Source organism: Lytechinus pictus, chromosome 19 (assembly GCF_037042905.1).
Source record: "Lytechinus pictus isolate F3 Inbred chromosome 19, Lp3.0, whole genome shotgun sequence".
Taxonomy (NCBI): Eukaryota; Metazoa; Echinodermata; class Echinoidea; order Temnopleuroida; family Toxopneustidae; genus Lytechinus; species Lytechinus pictus.
The window spans coordinates 203800-229707 of record NC_087263.1 but is presented as its reverse complement, the minus strand read 5'-3'; the positions used below and the strand labels follow the sequence as shown (position 1 = coordinate 229707).

Sequence of the window (25908 nt, the reverse complement as noted above, 5' to 3'; positions counted from 1 at the left end):
GGTCACATGGGAGAATATAATGCCCTCTTTCCACACTAAGCTATGTTCCTGACCTTTGACCCCTTAAACTTTATTGTGTGCTCTTTGCCTTCCCATCATGCAATACAGATTCAATATAATTTGTAAGGTCACATGGTAGAAAATAATGCCCTCCATCCCAACTATGCTAAAGGCCACCTCACACCTTACGATCGGTCTGCGACTCGATTTTGGAATAAAAACGTAGTAGAATTTGATGTTAATATTGAAACATGGAATATCTTACTGTGTAATGTTCTCAAGTCACTGTTAGAATACATGAGTTCAAATCTGTGACTATGCTATCATTATTACAATAAAGCAAAAAGATCTAGTCGTAATGAAGTCATAGCATTCATATGATTGGCTACGATTTGAAACTAATTTGGCCTTAACCCCCAAAATAAAGGCTTGCAATCATCCAAAATAGTTATTTGTATTCTTTCAGATAATTTGAACCCCAAATAAAAAGATATTTATTCACATTTCTAGAACATGAGCAAAATGTGATTTGTTCCAAAATTGGATTGTGAACCAGTTGTAAGGTGTTCAGTTGCCAACCTTTGACCCCTTAAACTTCATTGTGTGCTCTCTGCCTTCCCATCATGCAATACAGAGTCAATAGAATTTACTATTAAACTGGTTTGTATGGTCACTTGGTAATGCCCCTTCCCCTCCCCATTCCCCCTCTCACTCTCTCTCAACCCAGCGCACCCTAAAATCAGCTGTATCCTTTCTTGTTTTTGTCTTTTTCATCAAATCATAACAAAACTTTAATAGTTTCTTGTTTAAGTAGTGGTCACACCGCCAGAACTTTGCTGGAGCAGTGAAAAAAAATCCTCACCGCTCGTTACCGTTCACCACCGTTTAACAGAAGTTGGCCACTGTTAAGGCAACGCCGTATACGCTCGGCCACCGCTGATGGTCCCTCCTACCGCTCCAAAAGTTTTGAGCTGCACAAAAAATTGCGAGTGTAGGGACAGTGATTTTCCGTTTTACCGGTAAATAAAACTGAAATTCCGTTTGGTTCTTATACTTTTCATGTAAATATTCATGGAATTCACCTTTGCAAAACGGAATTCAGGTATTTGCTGTATGCATTTTCAGTGACAAAACGGAATTTCCATTTTTAGATCAAGTGGAAACGGATTTACAGATTTTCAGAAATGGAAAAGACAATTTTTTGAAACGGAAAATCACTGTCTCTACGAGTGGTGAGGTGCGGGCAATTTCCGCTCCGGCAAAGTTCACTACCGCTCCAACAACGCCCTGTCAAAGTTAGGCCAACGCAGAAATCTTGAACGCTGGACTAAACGATTAAACGTTGCATAAACTTTGGTGAAGCGGTTGTAGCGTTTTATGAGCGGACACGGGATTGCTGGAACGATATCGGGCGTTGAAGCAGCGATCCATTGCGGTGATGAACTTTGGTTTGGCGTTGGTATGGAGGTGTCACCGCTAAACCAACGCTTGCTACCGTTAAACCAACGCTAAAGCAATTTTTTTTCCATTTTGCGCATGGTGACGAGTGTTGTGGAAATTCGACCCCCTCTCCCTACTGCTCAAGGAACGCTCCAGCAAAGTTATGGCAGTGTGACCACTACTTCAAAGATTTATGACACCCTCACTCTCACCCCTTGTCCCATTTACTCTCAAAGTTTCATCTTATTGCAAATTCTTTCTGATCTTCTGGTATTTCTCATGTATTCAGAATAAGAGTTTTACAATATCCTCACTCTCTTTCAAATTATTTTGATATAATTATATTCTCAAAATTTGTTTTACAAAAGTTACTTGACCAATTTGGTTCTTTGAGATGATTCTACAAAAAAAAAGAATATATTTGCCCTGTTCAGCTAGTAGTATTAGTATTTAAAAACTTTTTTTTTTCCAATTGCATTTTTGTATTTATTTGCCAGTTGCCATCATGAAAATGATAATTTATGAAAATGAAAAAAAAATGAAAATCCATAATTTATTGTTCGAAATAGACATGAAATGAAATACTCCGAAAATTTGCTTTGCCCAATTTGATCGTGGGCCCGGCAGCCGCTGTGCAACGCCAGATCGATGAGGCTCTATCCCTTTAATCCCTTTGATTTATACATGTAATTGTGCTTAAGTTAGATCTGTATATGAGTACATATTGATTTAAACTTATTTTGGAGAATTTGATATCATGAATTAACAGGCAACAAACTCAATATACTTCATTATTTTGTTTATAGCTCATTTCATTCCTTATTTTGCTCCTTGCAATAAATTTCACCCCATCCCAGTCACTACTCTACAGTGGTCAACTACGGTTTCCAAAATAATAATGAACATTTCAGAATATTTTCAATTATTTACTTTTATAGTAGAATATGGTATCCTTGGTTGGGGGTTTCCCTATTTTAGGGGATGTCCCCAGTGTAGGGAATTTCCCTTTTGGTATCTGGATAATGTATTTTACTTCGGTATCAAGGAAACTAACAAATGTATACCCTGAGAAATATATTAAAAGTATTAAGGGAATTTCAATCATTTTGTTTGATTTATTTGGACAATCCATTAATTTCAAGCCAATTGACCATGCAGTATTATTCATTTCATTTATTTCAGTTTACATTTATTATATTAAAAAGTTAAGTTGATTCATCTTCTCAAATCATAATGCATGCATTTATAGAACAGACTAATGCTGTTATATATTTCCAATTCTGTTGAATGAATTTCATAAGTGCAAAATAATTTATGCAATATAAACTTATGGATGGAAAATTGCCATAAATGCATTGAAAAAGGTACACTATTAGTCATTGTAACTTATTGCAAATGTGAAGATGTTGGCTTCATTAAAAAAAAAATCATATTCAATATTTCATTCAAAATAATTTGGAATGGAAAAAAAATTCATTATTTTCCATCAATGCATAATACAGGTCTATGTTAGTATCACTTGCATTCAAATAATTTGAATTTTTAAAGCTCCATGTAAGTTTTAAAAGGGTTAAATTTATAAAACAAATCCAGGAAATTGACCAACTTATACCTTTATTCTTTCCTTATTATATATCAAAACAATTGCACATAATGAATACTTACAACTTTGCTACAATAAATAGCTAAATTATGAGGGAAATGTTGAGGAAAAATATGCTTTTATTAGCAAACCTTAAGCTTTTCTTATGTTTAACAATCTGGTAAAGTGTCTCAAAAGTTAAGAGTTTGCATAAATGTGCTTATCTTGGGTTTTGAGATTTTTTAAATCAGATCATTCAGGGGGGAGGGGTTTATTGTAGGTATCAGCGTATCCTATAGAAACTTGTTTTGCTTAGAATGTTATAAATACTACACTACTAGGTAATGTGAGACACCTTAGTTTTTCGTTTGTTTTAAATGTTATATTTTGTTTTGAAAATCCATTTTACTTGCGAGTCCATTTTACAAAGAGTTGCGATTTTTCAAAAATCCTATCACTTAATTTAGATCAATATTCATTTGAGATTGATTTGAATCTGTTGAAGCTCTTTGTGATATGTGTCCTAGTAATGACTCTGAATTGCAATGTTATGTTACTACTGGTAGAGTATTCAATGTTGACAATTTTATTATGAATACTTATATACAGTGAATTTTTAGTGTGAATATTGTTAATTTGTCAAATCTGTCAGAATTTCACTGAATGTCTAAAGGAGTGCACTGTTCTTAATTGATACACTTGTTTTTTTTTTGTTCTTTGCAGCTTGTATATGTAGGTGATCTTTAATTGTTCACAATTCTTTCAATTTCTCACATTATATATCATGTCCTTGTGCTCACCTAGCCTCCTCTAGCCAGCCTTCTTTTCAGATTGTTTGCATTTGTATAGAGGTTGTGTTGATGTTCCTGCATGCGTGTATTGCTACGTAGAAAACCATAGAGCTTGTAGTGCCTGGTTTACCTAGTCTATGTTGTGTGTTGTTGGTGGGTCATTGTTTGTGGTTGAATGGAGTTTGGGGGTTAAAACTCTGGTTCAGGGATGTCCGTTCTTACACATTACATAACATAGTTCATGCATCAGAATTGGAGTTTATCAACATCATCCATGGTGATGTAGGAGTAAGTTTGATGATTTCTTTCGTTGTTTTTTTACGATGCTTGTATTTCATGTTTGAAAACAAGTGGGTGAATGTCCGTTTCACTCTATCTCTTAAAGGAATGGCTGACGTTGAGGAAGAAGAGGAGGAGGAGGAATATGAAGAAGATTATGAAGAAGAGGAATATGAAGATGAATATGAGGAGGAAGAAGAGGAAGTGGAGAATTCAGAGATGGAATACGAAGAAGAAGATGAAGATGAAGAAGACGAAGAAAGCTCAGGAGAGTACTACACTGATAGTGATGAATACGATGAGGAGGAGGAGGAGGAAGAAGAAGAGGAAGAGGAGGAAGAAACTCCCAAAGAACCGTCATACAGTCATGTACATACCTTGACAAGCTTGAAGCTGCAATGGCTGAATGATACCAAGGCCCCTCAGATGGCTCCCTGGAAACCACCGGAAGTCATTCAAAGGGAGAAGGAAGAAGCTGAGAGGAAGAGGAAAGAAGAGGAGGAGAGGAGAAGAATTGAGGAGGAGGAAAGGTTAAGGATAGAGGAGGAAGAACGGATGCGGAAAGAGGAAGAGGAGAAGGAAGAGATGGAGAGAAGACGATTGGAGGAAGAGGAGAGAAGGCGACTTGAACGAGATGAGAGGCAGGAGGAAGATGAAGATGAAGCAGAAGAAGATGAGGATGCAGAGAAGGAAATTACTGAAGAGGATGTCATCAATGCTCTGAGATCTCCTACAGATGGAGGAGAGGAATGGGGAGACAGGAGGAAAAAATGGAGAGATAAATTTGCCACAAAGTTTGCATCTTATGAAGATGATACTGAGCTGGGGAGAAGGCTAAATACGGAAGAAAAAGGTCATGCCGTTGACAGCGAGGAAGATGATGATCGGAATGTAGGGGAAATCAAGGATGAAGATTTAATTCAGTTAGAAACTGATTCCATTGATGATCATGAAGAAGAAGAAGACAGCAGGGAACAGGAGTACTCCCGAGAAAGTGTAGAGGAGCTGGAAGATCTACAAGAGGTTGATGAAGAAGAGGAAGATGAAGAAGAAGAGGAGGATGACGACGAAGAGGAGGAAGAAAATGAAGAGGAAAGAGAAGAAGATGATGAGACAGAAGAGGGCTCTGATGAAGTTGAAAGAATCGTGATGGGAGGTCATCTAGCAGAAGAGGATGAATTTTCAGAAAGCATCTCCAGAACGGAAGACATCAGTGGTGCTGTAGAAAGTGATTTAAAAGCCAATCTTGCAGAAGAGGAAGATGACACCTCTGGGGAAATGAGCGAAGAACAGACAGAAGGAGAGGTTGAAGGGGAGGAGTCAGCAGAAGATTTAGTTTACGGGGATTTGATCAGCGCTACTGACTACATGGAAGAGTCAGAAGGCCAGAGTTTTGATCCACAGAACAGCGCACAGGATACAGAACAAAGTGAGAGTCTTTTGGTTGATGATATCCCTGTAACGGATAAGGTAATGGTGACCCAGATGCATGGGGTCATACAGGGTGAGGTAGTTAATGTGGAATGCTCCAGTTCTGAAGCAGAAGAGATTGACATTGATGATCTTATTAGTAGTCCGGAGGTTAGTAAGCGTTCCTCGTCGTCTGCTAGCCACCCAGCTCTCTTGGATATCAAACCTGATCTTTCACCACTCCAGCCTAAGGTTGTTGATATTGACATAGGTGACACAGAGACTATTGATGATAGCTCAGCATTATATGAACCTAGTTCAGTACCTGATGATACAGAGACTGAGGATAATAGTATAGAACCGTCTGATCTCAGTGCAGTACTATCCTATCCAAGTGATCAGGTCCAGGAAGCTAGTGCAGCCTCTGGACCATCCGAACCAAAGACAGTTTCCACATCGCAACTCAGTACTGATGAAGACATTCTCTCTAAGCATTCCACGCAAGAGATATCAAGCAGAGACTCTCAAAGTGACAGACAAGATTACAAGGACAGTGAATCAGACAGAGATCAGGGCACAGCTGAAGCAGCGGGTCTGCTTCAGGAAGCAAATGCAAAGGGTTACAACTCAGGGACATCAGAAGACAACTCTCAATCCAGTCACCTTTCTACTCCTCTTGGTGATATCAACCTTGATCTGCTACCAGAAACTTCTTTTGCAGGAAACACAGACACTGAAAAATCTGATGCGGAGGTCGCCAATGAGGATGAAGGTTCCAATGTTTTTGATAAATCTGAAGCTATTGCTTCTGCTGATATTGAGCTTGAATTTGTGCCATCTAATGAAGCATACAGGACTTCATACAATAGTTTACCAAATAGGAAACATCAACGATTTAGTGTAGGATTTGAGGGTGATGTAGATGGAGGAACAGTTGATGATGTCAAGCCAAAGATGTCAGCAAGTCCATCGCTACCTGAAAACCTGAGCGAAGTGAAAGAGACTCCTAAACCTAAACCCAAGTATAAATGTATGTACCCAAGAGCTAGTGGTGTCAGGTCACTACTGTCATCATCGTTCTCTGAATCCTTCAGTCCAATACCTTCCATTGATGATATCAAAAGTAAAGAAACTGCAGTAGATGATGGTGCTAATAAGAACACTAACAATGCCACAGTGAGTGCAAATGTGGATGAAATTACAATCAGGATAGAATCTCCAGAAGAAGATTATGTCTCCCCTCCAAGTGCAATTCAATCAGAGAGTATCAGCAGGGATACTCTTTCCAACAAACAGGCCAAGGCTTACACCCCGACCACGAAAGCCAAGCTGGAGAAGCAGCGTGGAAAGAAAGGAAGTCCAAAGAAACGCATCCTAAAGCGATCCAAGGACAAAAGGAAGAGTGAGAATGATGTTGGTGTGAGGGGGAAAGGGGAGAGGAAAAAACATTATGAAGTTGAGGATGAAAAGGAGGCTAGGCTGGAGAGCCTTAGGGAAGGGTCTCAGGGTACGCATTCAGGATTGTCTCCTGATACATATCCATCTTGTACTCCTTCCGATTCAGAGCGTGGCAGCAGCAAACGAAAGAAGGGTTCTGGAAGGAAGAAGGAAGGCACCCCGTCCAGTCTCAAAGTGCCTTCTGACCTCAACATACCAGAGGATGAGCTTTCTCCAACAAGTGATGTCCCACCGTGTACTTTCGATGGTGGCATCCCACGCTCAGAATCCAGCTCCAAAGAGAAGAAGTCTCGTCTAAGCCGTATGCGCATGGACATTCCACGTCGCCGAGATGCTACTAAGGCCACCAAAAACGGAAGGAGGGCAAGTGCTGGGCTGCAACAGACTGATGAACCCAACAAAGACAAAATACAACGATCATCAAGCACTAAAATAGACAGTAGTAGACCACTAGATGGCGCTATACCAAAGCAACGGAAAAGTAAATCCCTAAAGCTCAAGAAGCGTGTGAGTGCAGGAAAACTGGCATTGTCATCTACAGAAGGTGATAGCGATAGAGAAGAGAGATCACTCTCACCAGGCAGCCTTGACTTACCTCTAGGTCAGTTTGGAGAAGAAGGGGCCAGGTCCAAGAGGAAGGTTCCAGATGTTGTTGCTGACCTTGGTGTAGGAACCCCTGAAGCTGCTGCTACGGAACAACTCCCAAGACTCAGTAAGTTGGTTGATCCTCATACATCCTTTCAATAGATTCACTCTTTTGCAGCTACACTGATGAAACCAACTCAAAACAGACCAATATATAGGCCATTAAAAATGATATAATATTTAGGTTTTTTTTATCTGGAGTCTGATTTCATTGGTTTGACTGTAGTCAGTAATTCTATAGTAAGAGAAGGATAAGAGTATGGTCTTACTGCATTGAGCTTACATTAATATGATATCATTGGACACTTTAATGGAAACCTTGATTTAGATTAGCTGTTGAGCCATGTTACCATGATAATTAGCATTGATGGTAGAGTAACATTTGCTCAGAAGTTTTTTCTTTTTCTTGTTTCTTAGCAACAATAACTTAGTAAATGTAATCGGATGTAACAGATATTTGTGCTGCAGTTGCTGCAGAAACTTTTAAGCGAAAATTCCTAAACAATTTCTGGAAGTCTCCTAATCATACATGAAATGTCAAGTCTTGATAACTTTGCCAATGGGAATCAATAGAAATCAAATCAACATCAGAAAGAATACATTTCATGAGAGAATTTAGGCGAAGTAGATTGACCAGTGTATAATAATTCCTGTTTCAGTGTTTATATTTTACTTGTATAGAACTCTATTTTGCAGGTTTGTTAAAATCAAGACAGGTAATTCATCCTATATCAAGGCTCAATTATTCTTCTTCCCTTCACCTTTAATTGATAATTTTATTATTTTATTCATCTTTTGTTTATTTTTATTTTTTCATCTTTGCATATCAGCTCTCATCAATAAATGGCTTTATTCTCCTTCCTTAATGAATTGGAAAGAACAAAATGAATGTGGTAATTTTAAGAAAGAAAAGACTGAATGTGCATTGTTTGCCTGTGCATGTATGAAGTTATCACAGCTTCTGGGGTTGATCATAAAAGTCACATGAAGGAGAGTATCAGTGCCTACCATAAACATGTATGTAAAACTGTAGAATATCTCTTATTAATATATGTTACAGAAATTGATTTTGTTTTGTTTCCCCCCTTTTTTCTACTCTTCCCTATTTTTATCTTCTTTATTTCGTGCACCATTCATATTTCATGTTTTATCATTTCAAATTGACATTTCTCCTGTCGTCCACTCCTACCTCCAATCTTATTGCCACTACTATTCATACCACCTCTCTAACTACCACTACCACCACACTCCTACCACCACTACCACAACTACCACCACACTCCACCTCTTGTTACTACCACCACTACCAATCCCATCTTTCTTTCTACCACTACTACCATACCCCTGACACTCCTACCATCTGTCATGCTACCACTACCAATCATACCATCTTTCTTACTACCACTACTACCATACCCCTGACACTCCTACCATCTGTCATGCTACCATTACCAATCATACCATCTTTCTTACTACCACTACTACCATACCCCTGACACTCCTACCATCTGTCATGCTACCATTACCAATCATACCATCTTTCTTACTACCACTACTACCATACCCCTGACACTCCTACCATCTGTCATGCTACCATTACCATTCATACCATCTTTCTTACTACCACTACTACCATACCCCTGACACTCCTACCATCTGTCATGCTACCATTACCAATCATACCATCTTTCTTACTACCACTACTACCATACCCCTGACACTCCTACCATCTGTCATGCTACCATTACCATTCATACCATCTTTCTTACTACCACTACTACCATACCCCTGACACTCCTACCATCTGTCATGCTCCCATTACCATTCCCACCACCACACTCAGTCAAGAAGCTTAGCGTAGACGCCAACCTGACCGGTGAGTTTGATATAGATTCTACTACCGATGAGGAGGAAATCAAACAAGATGAAGCAAGCACCGATCCTGAACGTTCAGAGCAGATCACTGATTCACCAAGATCTAAAGGGAAATCTCCTAGGAGAATGTGGGGCAAGAGATTCAAGGTGAGATATTAGGGGCTTTCCCTGTAGGGATTTCCCCTTGTAACATATTTCATTAACGTCAAGCTTTCTTTGGTTGTAAAACTAATAAATATTTTAAGATATATGATCCTAGATTACCCATTAATAGATTTCAAATTTAATCAAAATTAAATTTGTTTGAAGGTTGCAGTCAAACCTTTGACCAGAATAGACATTTCCCTTCTTACCATTTGAAATTGTTTATGTCTTGAAGTAAAGTAAGAATTCAAATCTTTAAGGTGGTTTGCAAAGATTTGAAATTCATTCATTTTCTTTATTTGTATATGATAACATTATTACACTTCACTTTTCTTTTCTGCCCTTACCTTTTTATCCTCTTCTTTCTTTGCAAGAAAAACAATGTTCATGTTCCTTTTTGTGATGATGTTGATAGATTTTTTTATATTCCTGTGTGATAGTAATATAGTTTGGATTATTTTCCTCTAAGAAGTAAGCTCTTCTGTTTCATCACTATGGATCATCTTGCAATTACTGATAAATAAAGTCATAGATTACCTTACCCAAGGCTAATGTATGCCACAAGGACTGAAACTGCTTTAATTGATAAATATGATGATGATGATAATAATGATGATAGCCAGTATTTATATTTATATGCTCTCACTCAGTAAACTTAATAATAACCTTACAATAGAGCTCCAATAATACCCATGAGATACTAGTATCATTTAAGAAAAAAAAAAATATATAAAGCTAGTTAACACATTTTCAAGATGAATGGAACTAGCATGAGCAAATTAATTTTTTTTAAATCAAAGAAGGAATTATACTGATAGATAAGTTTCATATTTCATATTGCATATTATTTACTTAGACAATTCTACTCGATAAGAAAAACAGCTCAACCAAAACAATTGCTAACCATTAAAAAACACGAAAAACATGTGAACAATAGATTGTAAAACATCATATGAAAGAGCATTTTATTATCTCAAATCATTCATATAATTTGTGTGTGGTATAAATATCTGCTTTGAGTAATGTGAGCACAAATCACACAGTATTTTATCAAATTTTTTTTTTGGATAGACTCTTGTATGATGTATACTAGTTCAACATTCATTTTATTTTTAATAATAAAGTTTTTTTGTAAGTGTACTTTTTCCCTCTCACTTGGTGTATACATGTATGTGCTTTGCATTTTAAAACTGTAATGCATAGAATCCTACAAACCGATATTTTCATACTGCACTTACTGAAAGAATGAGTTTCACAGTTTTCTTTTTAGATAGATTTTTAATGTATGAGGCCTAATATTTTGAATAAGAATAGTTATGTAAACAAAACACTTTACTGATGTCAATTGTTAGAAATCACTCATCGTATTTCAATATTTCTTGTGCTATTCATCTATCCATTCATCCAATTTTTCTTACTCTGTCTATATGCTATAACACAGAGATTAAGGTCATTAAAAAAGCTGAGGAAGGTAAAGAAGAAAGTCTGTGAAGTAGACTACTTAGTTTATCTATCATGTATACTCTCATTTGCACATGTTTTTCGTTTATGTTTATTTTTTTTTAAACCATGTCTAACATGGTCCATGTATCATATTTGTTTTGTTTAAGGGTGTGTTTTCCTATATATCACAATGCATGCTGCTCTATTGTATTCTGTTTTGTGGTTTTTGTTATCTTTATTAATTTTCACAAGGAATTTAAGATACAGTTGATTTGGGAAGCTAGATTTTGATGATTAATTTTTGTTATGATAGGAATGTGTGTCAACCCTTCCTAGTGTATCCTCTCCTATACTTTTTCTTTTTGTTTTTCTTTTGTTCTTTTTATCCAAATATTCACCTCTGGCTATTTTTTTTTTTTGGGGGGGGGGGATTAGGGGAAGTTTCGAGTTTCCTTAGACCTTAATATTTTCCTATAATTTCTCTAATCTTGAAAGACTTGTATATATTCCTCTTTATTATTTGAAGCATATAATTCAGAAGGATAATTGATGGGATCTTCATTACCAGTATATTTATATCAAGTGGATTCCTGTTTCCTTTAAGCAATAATTGCTTTTAAAAAGTGTTAAGTGTTGCACTCTATCAACCTTTTAGTTCTCAATTTTGTTGTGAATATAACTGAACTAAATGACTACAGTTGGGAGTTGTTTAATTCATAAACTTTCAGTAAGGTTTATTTCTTAGAATCCATCTTTATTTTTGTTTATCCCGTTTTAATTCTACTTTAATTTGTACAGATTGATAGCAAGGATCTGTATAGGTATTATGTTATGTTATCTGTTTGGGGAATGTAATGTAATGTAACATGGGGTTAATTAATTGTTCTGCTCACTTTGTTATTACTTCTACATGTTTGCTATTTTACTGGTTAATAGATAGAATTAGACTTACCCAAATAGAGGGATACCCTTGTAAAAACTTTACACATAGAACTACATGTAGGACATGAGTTTTTATTGTGGTTGTTCATTATTATAAATATGAGTGTGTTTAGAAAATAATTTAGTTATTTCCCCCTTTTTGTTCAGAACCTACATGTACAGTATAGCTTATAGGCATGTTGTATTTTTTTATTCAACAATTTCTATTTTGCTCAGTGAAGTGGAAGAATATTTTGTTATCAAATATTTATTTTTTCCCTTTTAATGTTTAGAAAATCATATTTCAAGAAGAGGAAGAAATGCATCATATCCACATTATTTTTATTGTTTAAAATGTTTATTTTATTGTATTTTTTAAGAAGTTCTTTTAATATTTTTTTTAGCTATTTCATTTGGGAATGACTTGCCTTTTTTAAAGTCACTATAGTTTTACCATTACAATTTTCCCCTATAGAATTAGACTTATCTAATTTTTTTGTCTCACCTGCATAGCAGAGTGAGAATATAGGCGCCGCTTTTCCGACGGCGGCGGCGGCGGCGTCAACACCAAATCTTAACCTGAGGTTAAGTTTTTGAAATGACAGCATAACTTAGAAAGTATATGGACCTAGTTCATGAAACTTGGCCATAAGCTTAATCAAGTGTTACTGAACATCCTGCCTGAGTTTCATGTCACATGACCAAGGTCAAAGGTCATTTAGGGTCAATGAACTTAGACCATGTTGGGGGAATCAACATCAAAATCTTAACCTAAGGTTAAGTTTTTGAAATGTCATCATAACTTAGAAAATATATGGACCTAGTTCATGAAACTTATACATAAGGTTAATCAAGTATCACTGAACATCCTGCATGAGTTTCACGTCACATGACCAAGGTCAAAGGTCATTTAGGGTCAATGAACTTTGGCCGAATTGGGGGTATCTGTTGAATTACCATCATAACTTTGAAAGTTTATGGATCTGATTCATGAAACTTGGACATAATAGTAATCAAGTATTACTGAACATCCTGTGCAAGTTTCAGGTCACATGATCAAGGTCAAAGGTCATTTAGGGTCAATGAACTTTGGCCAAATTGGGGTATTTGTTGAATTACAGCCATAAATTTGAAAGTGTGTTGGTCTAGTTCATAAAACTTGGACATAATAGTAATCAAGTATCACTGAACATCCTGTGCGAGTTTCAGGTCACATGATCAAGGTCAAAGGTCATGTAAGGTCAAAGAACTTTGGCCAAGTTGGGGGTATTTGTTGAATTGCCATCATATCTCTATAAGTGTATTGGTCTAGTTCATAAAACGTGGAAATAAGAGTAACCAAGTATCACTGAACATCTTGTGCGAGTTATAGTAGTTTTCAAAATCAGCACTGCTGCTATATTGAATCGCGTGATGCAGGTGAGACGGCCAGAGGCATTCCACTTGTTTAAATAATATTTTTAGTCTAAATTGTAATGCATTCTTGCCTTAACACTTTCTGTCAGTTATAAGCTTAAAGGGATTGTTTAACATCATTCAGGATCTAAAATATATTGCTGTAATCATAATTGCAATCATTTTAGTCAGATAAGAATCACCTGAGTATTTAAAGTCAATCAGTTGTTTAATATATTGATGAATACAGTCATAAGTGTCCATATTGATGCTCAAGTTAAACTCTTTAGGCTATGGAAGGAAAATTATCACCTTTTTAATGTAATGATTGCTTATGAAATTTTTAATTTATCCTCTTAAAACATTATTGCTTGCACTGGCAGTATGTAGGCCCCCCAGAGCTCAGATTTTTGCAAACTGCAAACCTCAGTAAAGGTATTTGATAGCTTAAAAAAAGCTTCATTTTTACAAGTTTTAAATTTCATTTTAATTGCTATAATAGTGCGGCTGGTACATTTGAATCAATTATTCTATTGATATTATCATTTTAATGTATTATTTTTCTATTTTTTGATGATTTCTTCAACTCCATTTGGAATGTTTCCTGACCATCCAGGAGGTAGTGTATTTTATTCTGTTCATTGATTTAATGATTGCTGTCTTGTCTCGTTTTGTTTACATCAATTTTTGCTGGTTAGCTTGTTTTGTGTTGCTTGATTCGGGACCTTTGCCTTGGCCTTTGGTGAAAGAAAACATAATGTCAAGGGGGAAAGAATTGCTGTGATTTTTAAAAAGTTCTGTTTTATTTTTATTGATTTGATTGGAATATAGGGTGTGCTCTTTCGGATTATGGGTTCTTATTTTGTCTATTTTGCTGAAGATTCTTGTCAAAGTTTGCAGATTTCTTTTTTAATTATGATGCAAACAAGAGAATGAAATGAATTCTCTGATATTATGATGAATGGTAAAATAGTTATTGGTTTGAGAAAGGCATTGGATCTTTATTACATGTATATAACATTGGCTTTGTTATTTTCTGTGTGGCTGTAGCAGTAGAAGCTCATAGAACTTAAATTTCTTAAGGCCCTTTCACATCGTTCCGTGCAAGCCTTGTGGGTGAGTTGCGGGCAATCACCCGCAATTCACCCGCAACAAAGTTTTGAGCATGCTCAAAAAAAATTTTTGCAAGTAAATCAGACTTGCGTGCACTTCTGCGGGCAACTGGGTGTGAGATACGTGCAAGATACTGTCAATGGGGGCGACCTGCGGGTAGGAAATAATAGTCACTCACAACTCACCCGCAATGCTTGCATGGTAGGATGTGACAGGGCCTTTGTATTTTAGTAAGTAGTAAATAGTAGTAGAAGTAGTAAGAGGAGCAGCAGGAGAAGTTAATTTTTTATTAGTATTAAAAGCATATGTTACCTTAGCTTCCTTTTATATTATAGTTTGTTGGTTGTTAGATAAACGTTATGTGGATGTGTTATACAAGCATATTATTTAGCATTATTCTGGTTGATTTAAATTTATATTAACTCTAGTTCTTTTCCAATTTAATTCTAGAACATGCAAAAAATATGTTTTTTTTATTGTAGGGCACTTAGTATGTGATATGTGCAATGGTAGTTTAATCAATGAATTAACTCAAACATTCTCTTCAAAGTTTGATACGCAGGGGGAGGGGCTCAGCTCTAGTGTCCATGTACAACTCATCTTCAAAACCATCCCTAAACACAATTTTTTTTTTCAGTAGTCAAAGTAACAAACATAGATTCATGTATTTCCATGTGGCTCCAATGTACATTTTACACCCTAAACAATTATTAGTATATCCTATAAAATCCTAGTTATCGGATTCAGCTCACACACTCATTAATCACCCCTACTCCGTCCCACCATGTTTTACGATTCAGTGCGTCTTCTACTCCCCTTATTCTGTATATCTTGCATTGATGATAGAAAATTGAATTCTGAAGGGAATGGTTGATTTTTTTTTTTGCAGATGAAACATTTTTGTCTGTTTCTTTTTTGCTGCATTTTTGTTTTTTGGGGAAGGGGGGGGGGCTTTCCTCGTTATTGAATTAATAATATACTCATTTAATTTTCTGTTCATTTTTGGTAGGGCAGGATAATGTAATGACCTTTTTATCTATTCATTTTTATTTTATATCATTTTAAGATAATATTTTGTGTTTTAGTGTTGTGGTCACAATGTAAAACAAATTGTTAAAAGGATGTTCTGCACAGTCTTCAACATCACTGTTATATTCATAACCCCTATGACCCGTATTCTGAAGTCAGGTTTAACTTAAACTCAGGTTTAAAGTTGTGGTTTAAGTATGGATAGCCAATCGTTACATAAATAACTATCATATGTCAGTTCATTTGGCTCTCAAATCATTCATAATTGTCTAGGAAGTATAAAAAGATGATTATCTTCACCATCGATGAATCAGGAAAGAGCACAGTAAACATAAGAAACATACAACTTAATTAAAATTTTGACACATTTGGCTTCCCATAAATTTAGCACAGAGTTAGACCATGGTCTAAGTTTAACCTGACTTCAGAATACAGGCCACTATGTCTCTTTCTCCTCTTTCTTTCTTTCTTTCTTTCTTTCTCCTTTCGTCTCTCCTGATCTCTCATATTGTCTTCTTTTTTTCATTTGTTTGTGTGTGTGATTTTTATATACTAATGGCGTGCATTTATTTCAACTTATTTTTTTCTTAACATGAAAGGATCTATGTCATTCTGATGTGCTTATAAAATTGTGAAAAATATTTATCCACTGGTCTAGTCTGATGTATTGAACCTCCAAACTTGCTCCAGGAAATTGTTAAATGATGTTCCTTAAATTCAAGATGATAAGAACTGAACAGGATCCATGTGAGACTCCCTTCAAAGTCTTTAGAATCTTGTTTCTTGGGTAAAAAGTGTTGTTTGAACCAAGTCTCAACCAAGTCTTAACACTTTTCACTCAAGCTTTCTTAAGAGCTGCCCCCCCCCTTCAGATCTTGTTTTTTGATCGTGTGACCGCATCAAAAATTGGCACGAAACGTCGCCCATGACGTAATCTCCAATATACTGTCTGTTCTCTCAAGTGTAATATCAGATTATTTCCGTCATCTTTTTATGAGGCTTTGTGTAAAAAGACTGGTATCTAATCTCCGAGTTATATCTTATCTTCTTATCAGGCTTTGAGTAAAAAGACAGCCAGACAAGAACAGGTACCAGTCCCTCCCTGTCTGTGCATGCTGCCTAACCCTGTATCAAAGAATGAAACTACCCAATGTCATCATTGAATCCTTTTACACAAATCCTTTAGATGATGTAGAAAAAAAAATCACAATTCATCTCCCAACATTAACAGGAGTTGCTTCATTAAGTTCTGTTACATTTTCCTTGTATTACCCCTCTATATGTTGTTTATAGTTTGTTTTCTGTAAAGTTGCTTCTTGTAATATTTTTCTGTAATATGTTGAGAAAAACAAAACAGATTATTACTATTTTTTTATCTGCAAAGCCTTGCTTTTGGAATTCTTCTGGCTTCCCATTCCTACTAATTGCATATAGCTACATGTATTGATGTTTCTACATGTGTTATGTAAACCCTGTGCTATGTGTTTTTATGTGGTTTAAAAAACAGGACAAATCTTCAATCTGTTCGTTAATAACTTGAGGCTTTTTTTCTCAAACCCTTCATCTTATTAGAAGCTAAATATCAAGCTTATTATCTACCCTCCTCTTCTAAAATTACAATCAAATTTCCAAATGTAAACTGAAATATCTCTTTGGGCTTAATTGCAATATTTTCATTTTTTGGTATTTGCTTATTCTGTATATTAGATTTGGAAAAAAAAACTTTTTAAAAATAAAGATTGCATGGGCTTTTATATCATGTGAACTTACAATATTACCTTTGTTAGGTTTACATTCTTTTTCTTCCTGATTTTACTCAATTTTGTTTAAGCTCTGCAAAGAAGTGTCTTATTGCACAATGTTTAGTGATTGATTGTATACTTTTAAAATTGATTGTACATTGTGATAATTGCGACTGATCAAAACAAAAACTTCCTCAATAATTTCTAAGCTTTGTGCTATGTAGCCCAGACTTTAATATTGGATCCAGACTTTCCACTGATCTACAATTTCGTTTTATTGATTTTTCCTTTTTTAAAACTTTTTTGCTATATTAAATTTTGTGAAAATAGCCTTTTTTACCTAAACAATACTGTGTGTATTTCTTTCAAACTGCTTAGAATTCAGTGCCCTTTCCCAATCAAGAAACATCTTTGCTTTTATAAACCTTCTTTGTAAACCTGAAACTGTAAATGAAGAGTAGGGTCTACAAAGAGTTACGATTGATCTGATCAATCGTAACTATGGATGACCAGCAACGTCAACATCTATAATGCATGTTTGTTCAAAATATTTTCTAACTATGATTTATATTCATGCATTCATTGTTTTCTTGAAAATTCACTGTGCTTTTCTTTGTTTACAAAGGACATTGGGCAAATTTCCTGTTGAAAAAATTATGACACAGATGGATTTCCATAGAGTTACGATTGATCCAATCAACCTCAGCTATGGCAGTCCATCAATGTCATAATTTTTTCCTCAGGAATTTTACACAATTGATGTTCCTTTGTAAACAAAAGGGAGCATACTGAATTGCGAGCACAGCAAAGAATCATCGTTATCTAGAAAACATTTGGATCAAAGATGCATTTTAAGATGTTTGTGTTGCTGGCTCTCCATAGTTGTGATAGATCGGATCAATCACAACTCTTTGTAAGACGGGTCCCAGAACTCCCCTTTGTTTAATGCTATATGATTTCACACCTACTTGAGTGACCATACTAATATGCTCTTTCCCTTGACAATGGCAGCTCTATGGATGAAACCTGTCTTGAAATACCACCTCTTCATTAACCCTATTAATATTGAGTTCTGTAAATCACATAGACATTGTACACAAAAACCATCCTATCACACTAGACATTAGGGTTAACGAGACCAAACGTCTTGATCAGACTTCTTTCAGTGGCAGGTTAAAGATTTTTTTAAAGAGCAAATTTGAAAAAAGAGGGAGTGGATATGACAGTTTTCATAAAGTTAGCGATGTTATGTATGTTCAGTGGGTGATTCTCAAAATAGAACAAATATGAAAATGGGGGGGGGGGGGCAATATGACAGTTTTCATTGAATTAGCTACATGTACATGTTTGTTGATAAGTATGTTCAATGACACATTTTCAAAATGTAGGGCGTGGGGGGTGCATCCTTTGCGCCCCATCTTGTATCTGCCACTGCTACTTCTCTTAAATTTATAGTCTTGTTCATGATTTCAATGTATTTTCTTTGGAATGAAAGCTTTCCAATCCTTCCTCTAATTCCTTACAATTTTTTTCATGATCAGTGCATGCCCTCAACCCTCCATTCATATCCTGTACATGGGCATGATATCATTTGATGAAAGTTAATACTGTAGTATCAAAAGAGAACTTCTCGTATGCATTGCATTGTGGGATAGAACTTGTCTCGTGAGAAGTTGGCATGGCGATCAAAACAGTATGGGTCCATTGGAAATTGTCTCACTCTTTCTTTATTATTGTACTCTTTTATAATGTCATAATTATTGTAATAATCATAGTAAAAATACAGAAGTTCAAAACAAATATTCTACTTTCAAAGAGAATATTGTATGACTTAATTGAAAAAGCCAGTGTTAAAATTATCAATATTATTAATAATATTAACAGTATTGATTAATAAATAATAAAAAACATTTATAGGGGGCTTAATAAGGATGTTTCTCAGTGTTGATTGAAAGATAATCACCGTTGTTAATCACAGTTTTCGAATGATCCTGCATCTTCCATAATAGAATTCAATCCCACAATGCATTGCAATAGAAGAAACATAGAGAAATGTATTCCACCATTGTGTATTTAAACTTGGTGGGTGTTTTCTAAAGCTGTTATAAGTGATGCATGACTGGAATATGTTCTTGGATGCTAGTTCAACTACATAGGGATGTAACATTTATCAAAAGAAAGGATCACCAGTCGTGTGTAAATTCAGTCGTGACTTATGAACAGTTTTTTATGAAACTTATATACATGGGGATTGAAGGTGTTCCTCATCTTCGTCTCAATTTAACATTAGATGTAGAAAACTTGGTAAAAAGTATGAGCTGTAAGCAGCAAATAGAGGGTTTATGTAAATACATGTACTTGTGTTATAGTCCAGCAAACTGATTATTAAACCATTATATGAATCCTTGGTAGTATAGCCCTGTATTGCTGGTAGCACAAATTCCAAGTCTGAATTTTGGTCAAACGTGGTATTGTTAATGATTTGAAGTGATGAATTTGATTATTCATTTGAATTATTTTAGTAAAGATTGTTTGCTTTGAGAAAAGAAAAATGTTCCTGTTTATTAAAAACTCTTTCTAAGTCATGTGTTGCTACTTTCTTTGAAATGGTGACAGTTTGTCCTGATGAGGGATAACACACAATATTTATCATTTATAAAGAAGAACCTTTATATTTTTTATAAATGATTTGAAGCCATTTTTTCTAGTGTCACGAGAAATTACACAATGTTATTGTCTATTTTTTTTTCATCAATCAGTGCTATGATTTTATTTGGCCTTTTAAGATAAATTTCAGAAATGTAAAACCACAGTAATAATAAAAACTAATATTCAGATTGTTTTTAATTATTCAAAATTTTCCATTATTTTTCTATTTTATAAATTCCTCTTCTTTGTGACTTTATACTTCTCTGTTTTCACTCTTTTGTTCTTCTCCTTCCCCCTCTCTCTTTCTTTCTTTCAACCAATCAGGAGAAGCGTAAGATGGAGGAGGAAGAGCTTAGCGCCAGGTTGACGAAACGCGTCCAGAAGGAAGCTCGTCGTCAGCATCACCAGCAGCAGTTAAAGCGCCATCGCTTGGCCCAGGAGATCCAACGTCAGCTACAGGAAGTAGAGGTCAAACAGCGTGAGCTTGAGAACCGAGGGGTCGCAGCCGAGAGGGCTCTGAGAGGTGAAGAAAGTAAGTGAGATGCATGAATCTTGGATGATAGATTGTTATTATCATGGTCATGAATTATACTACCAACAATCATTCTGGACAATGAATTTTAAGTTTATTTATTATCTCGCCACTTTTCTTCTGCTCGTCTGCTTTTATTTCTTAACCGTTGAATTGCACTTAGGGTATTGTTTTGGAACAAATTTGGAAAATTTAGAATCTGATGAAGGAAATTAATTGAACTGTAAAACAAAACAAAAAAAACCCAGATATATGTGTACTATGTTATTAGATTATCAGTATTCAAACCTACAGTACAATTAAAGAGCAATGATAGTAAGAGATATCCTTTTCCTCTGATTATGATATCGTAATATATTCATGGGCTCCTTAGAAGTTTGAGAAATACATGTAGCTCTAAAGCCCTTCAAGTATTTTATAAAGTACAAACGTGAGATCCCATTGTTCATTGTATGACCTGTGCAGCTTTATCGCTTGATTTCAGGATATCTAAGTCTCTATTATAAAACTCTACACTCAAAATCAACTAAAACAGGAGGAGCAGATTAAGCCCAATCTACGAGCCTATGATTGACTGTAAACCAAGATTGATTTTTATTGCAAAGTTTGAAGAAACATTGATCTAAATTTCCTCTGAAGTGCAGGAACGTTATTTTTAATTTTAAGGAATTAGGTGAAATGCATCATGGGTATTTAAGTAGCATGTTTCGTCATTTTAACAAGCCTGATGAATTAAAATAGAATCTAATGTTAATAATCACTTCATATTAACACCAATCACCCCATCCCTAATTAACCCCAACCTACCGTCCCTCAGCTCCTGATGGAGTAGAAGAAACCACCCTCATGCAGGAATGGTTCAGTCTAGTGAATGAGAAGAACGCCCTCGTTAGGTTTGAGACGGAGCTGATGGTTCAAGCGAGGGAGCTTGAGTTGGAAGATCGTCACAGTCAGCTTGAGCAAGAGCTTAGGGTCATTATGGCCGTCGGAGGTGAGCAGGGTATTTGAAATTTAATTATTTTCATTTAAATAAAAAAAGCCTCCTTATTTTATCATATCTTGTCAATGGAAATTATGTATTGACGTCATTGGGTGATTTCAAGTCCGGTGTTGGCCTTGGTGTTGGTGTAGAAATTTGGATTGCTTCCCCTAGCTCCAAAATCTATTCTTAGTTTGTAAAACTGATCAAGATCACATTATTGCCATCTGAACAACTAGTGAGTGACTTTTCAGGACCATCTTCATTTTATGTTTGGTGTTATACATGTACTCATGTAAAAATTGACTTAACACCAACACCAATAGGTCAACACTGAACTTGAAATCACCCATCGCCGTGCCATCGTAGAGGTCAGCTTATGACGTCACATGCATAAGGTCGGTAGGAAAAAAAAAACATTTCAAAGTATAACATTTTATAATAGAATGAAGGAAAGAGTCTGTTCCTTGTGTATAGAAACAAAGAATAGAGAGACAAAACTAACACATTATCTTTGTAGACTTCTCCACTTGTTGACATTTTTTATTAAGAGTAGAGCCTTTATAGTGTACTTTTAGTAGGAGGTTACCAAATCATCCATCAATGTTACTTTATAGAAAATGCACCGTTGCCATTTTTAATGAAGGAATTTTGTTGAAAGTAAAATAATTCACTTCTGACAGAATGATGTGATGATATGGATTTGTTACCTGATAAAGAAGCATGAATGCTTGTAAGAAAGCAACTAAAGGACCAACAGGATCCTTTCTGAAAGTAATAGTAATAATAATAATACATTGTATTTATATAGCGCTTAATACATGATGTTTCTAAGCGCTTTACAAAACGATTAAGTAGCATACATTAATATAATTGAAAATTTAACAAACAAAAAAGGAAATGAAAATGTTTAGTGTAAAGTATTATCATATTACAAATTACAAATTAGGTAAGAAAAAAAAACGGCCTACTCAAGTTGGGAAATACAAAATAATGATAATAATAAAGCAATGACGTTAATTAATTACTAGTAAATAGTTCGAATACAATAAGTTAAACAAAATGAATGATCAGAAATACAATGACATATGAATTATGTTCGAATAATAATGCAATGCAATAGCTATACATAAACAAGAAAAAAAGGAATATTCTTTTGATATTGACAAGATTAAACTTAAAACTTAAAAGTAACGAGGATAAATCCTGAATACCAAAGTTGGAATGAAATCACAGTCACTGTATTTCTAGACCACTGCTCCACTGACTGAGCTATCGTGTCTTTTGATTAATACTCTACCTCACCTTTGTCTTAGAAGGAAAGAAGACGTCTAGCCACAGAGAACAAGAAAAACTTCTCTTAGATGAAATGCTGGAAGTTGTAGAACAGAGAGACGCTCTGGTGGCATTCTTAGAAGAAGAAAGGCTCAAGTAAGATCATACCTTATTCCTCAAATATTTATATGTCAATGGGCAGCATTAAAACGAGTGTTGTGTGGTTTACATGTAGCTTGCAGAAGGGGTTAACTTGGACACCACCTTCTATTTTAGTGATGATCCTGTGTGAGCTGATACCATTATATCATGCGCAAGGTATTTGATGCCCTCATAGTACTAAGGCCTTTCTGACAGTCACACGCAGTACATGGTATATCTATCATCTCATCTCATCTCGTATATCTGAATCGTTCTCCCTTTCATCATTGCTCTCTCTCCATCTTTCCTTGCTTCCTTTCCTATCATTCCATCTCTATTTCTTCCAATCTCCATTTAACATCTTTTCCCTCTATCCTTGTTTTCTGCAAATCTTCCTACCTCCCCTGTATCCCCCTTTCTCTAACTCAACCCCCCTCCCCTCATTTTTAATGCACTTGGCAGGTTTCTAAACTTCATGCTCCTCTTCATCCCCTTGCCTTACCCCCTCCCCCCCCCCCCTCTCTCCACGAACACTTATTTCCAGCTTTCTGAAATGCCTCTTCATCCCCCTAACATGTACATCTCCCTGCTATACCTCTGTATCTTGTATGTACAGTATGGTGTTCTATTTCTTTTAGGAAGTTATATTTCATGTCAGAAATCATGAACATTCTATGTACATATTGCAAACATGTATTGTACATACCGTAATGTTAAATGGAAGTATGAAGGGTTTTTTTTAATGTCACTTGCCCTCCCATTCCACCTCCTTAAAAGATGATTGATATATTTGCTTGCCATGTATAGCATCTATCACAGAACTTGTATGTATTCTAACTGTATTTGATTGATATAATTTATAGTATTAGCTAGATCAGAGGTGCACTATTGTGTTGTTATGTGATGTCACCTGATAAACTCAGACTGATGTTGCAGCGAAGATATCTAGTATTGTTGGTAGTAAGACATTACCTTATTATATCAAAGATTTTATGTACGTGCCTTCTGCCTCTAAACATATAGGCCTGAATTCACAAAGGTGGTTTTTAACATCCACGGTTGAGTCCATGGTTTATGCAAATTTCCTGTATAAATTACGCTTAATTTAGCGCGTATCAGGCGCGTGTATAACACATGTCCAATGCTGATGCGCGCTTTTGTCACAGTGTGCCAAATCGACGCCTGTTACCATGGTTAGATACGCTATTTTATTCATGAGTCCACTGCTCAAACAGAGGACTCATGAATAAAATGGCGTGGACGGCAACAGGCGTCAATTTGACGTACTGTGACAAAAGCGCGCATCAGCATTGGAATTTTTTAATATATAAGCGTAATTTATACAGGAAAACTGCATAAACCATGGACTGATCCGTGGGTTTTAAAAACCACCTTTGTGAATTTAGGCCATTAGGTGTTATCAGGAGATCTGTCAGTGGATGAACTCTAGAGGGAGACATTTGAAATTATGATTTTGTATTTATTTTTATGAAGGAAAGGACTATACCTTTTTTATATACACATACATGCACTTGCATGCACTGAGCACCGGTGATGGTAGCTCAGCTAAAGCCGGGGTAAAAATAGCAGCGCTTTGTATCCTCAGGCAAAAGGCGCTTGTAAATACAGCTATTATTATTATTATTACATGAATGATCTCTCTGCAATTTGGTATCATATTCCCATCCCCTCCCTGTACTGTCATGCAAAAGTGAGAGCTGAGTCTTCTCCGCAGGAACACCTCAAGCGTCTTTTCATCACTAATTCTTCACATTTTACCATCAATAGACGATTGGGCTTTATGAAAGCCGTTTAATGCCTTTCTAGTAGGATTCCATGGAACGTGTTTCTCCATTGTTTTGTTTATGATGAAATATGGAGATTAAACCTTGGCAGGAAAGACGCAGCTTTGAAAGTTGGCGAGGTGTCTTACGCTCTTTAATGGGCATTCCTGTAGGAAAGACACAGCTATGAAAGTTGGCGAGGTGCCGTACGCTTTTGAATGGGCTTATCATCAGGTACCATGCATTTCATCCGGGGCTTTACTACTATTCGCTTTCAAAGCTTTATCTTTTATCTGATACAAAGAATAGATGGGACAAGGGTCTTTATTGATAGATGATCTAAGATTTGAGGGCCATTTTGGTAATGAAAAACAAAGGAATACTGCTAGTTTTAACTAGCTTTCTGCGAAGATACTGTAAGAGCTCTTTTAATCTACTATTATGATTTACAAGTGAAGGCATCAGTTGCGCTGTATACATTTATTCATAAAAGCGTGACTTAGCTACGCTATAGCTACGCTACATGTACGTATGTCTGTATGTTGGGGGGAGGGAAGGATGAATTCTTATCACTGGTACATGTACATTAAATTCATATCTATCTCAATTTACCCTCAAGTCTATTTATTTATATAAATATATTGTATCAGCTCTTATACTATACTTTACATATCAATAAAGAAGCACAAAATATGAAAGCTTTATAATGAATAATCAAAAAGCTGAACACGATGCTTGTTTCTCTGCAACAAATACTTGCAACCTTATTATACTTCACAAACTAAGAATGAATCCAATTAATGGTTTTTCAGCTTAAACATGCAAATCTTTAAAGCAAGGCATGAGCTGAACAGATGCGATGATTTGTATCACAACATTTTTTTCTAGCTATTTTGCTTCTTTTCGTTCCAAGGCAAATAATGACCATTATCTTTTTGTTGGTTAGTGAGGAGAAATCTAAAGGTTTTTATTGTCAAACTCATTACAAATTTGAATCTTTAGGCTTCATTTTTAAAGATTTTTTTTCGATTTCTTTTAAGGGGAACAAACACCTGTATTGATAAGCATTTTTTTTGGGGGGGGGGGGTATATATGACACATATTATTCAGTTATGAATATTTGTGTTATGGATAGAATATATAATGTTCCATATATATTTTTACATAAAAAGGCATTTGAAAAAAATTAGAAAAGTTTGTTTTTTTGTGGAATAACAAAAGGTATATTTTGAATAGGTAGTCCTTTTATTGAATTAGGAAAAGCCAGATTAAAAATGTATA

The 25908-nt window shown here is 35.6% G+C and overlaps 1 protein-coding gene across 5 annotated transcripts in view; it reads left to right on the top strand.

Annotated features, from left to right (window-relative positions):
- The window catches only part of LOC129283264 (F-actin-monooxygenase MICAL3-like), an 88048-nt gene that overhangs the window by 43975 nt on the left and 18165 nt on the right, over positions 1-25908 (top strand). For 2 of the 5 annotated variants that reach the window (XM_064113985.1, XM_064113987.1), the window contains exons 17-23: positions 4199-7672; positions 9449-9627; positions 11066-11095; positions 16581-16613; positions 20241-20448; positions 21266-21439; positions 22744-22858. In XM_064113985.1, the coding sequence (XP_063970055.1) occupies positions 4199-7672; positions 9449-9627; positions 11066-11095; positions 16581-16613; positions 20241-20448; positions 21266-21439; positions 22744-22858 (4213 nt within the window). The remainder of the gene's footprint in view (positions 1-4198; positions 7673-9448; positions 9628-11065; positions 11096-16580; positions 16614-20240; positions 20449-21265; positions 21440-22743; positions 22859-25908) is intronic. The other 3 variants (XM_064113986.1, XM_064113988.1, XM_064113989.1) reach the window with 3 other exon arrangements.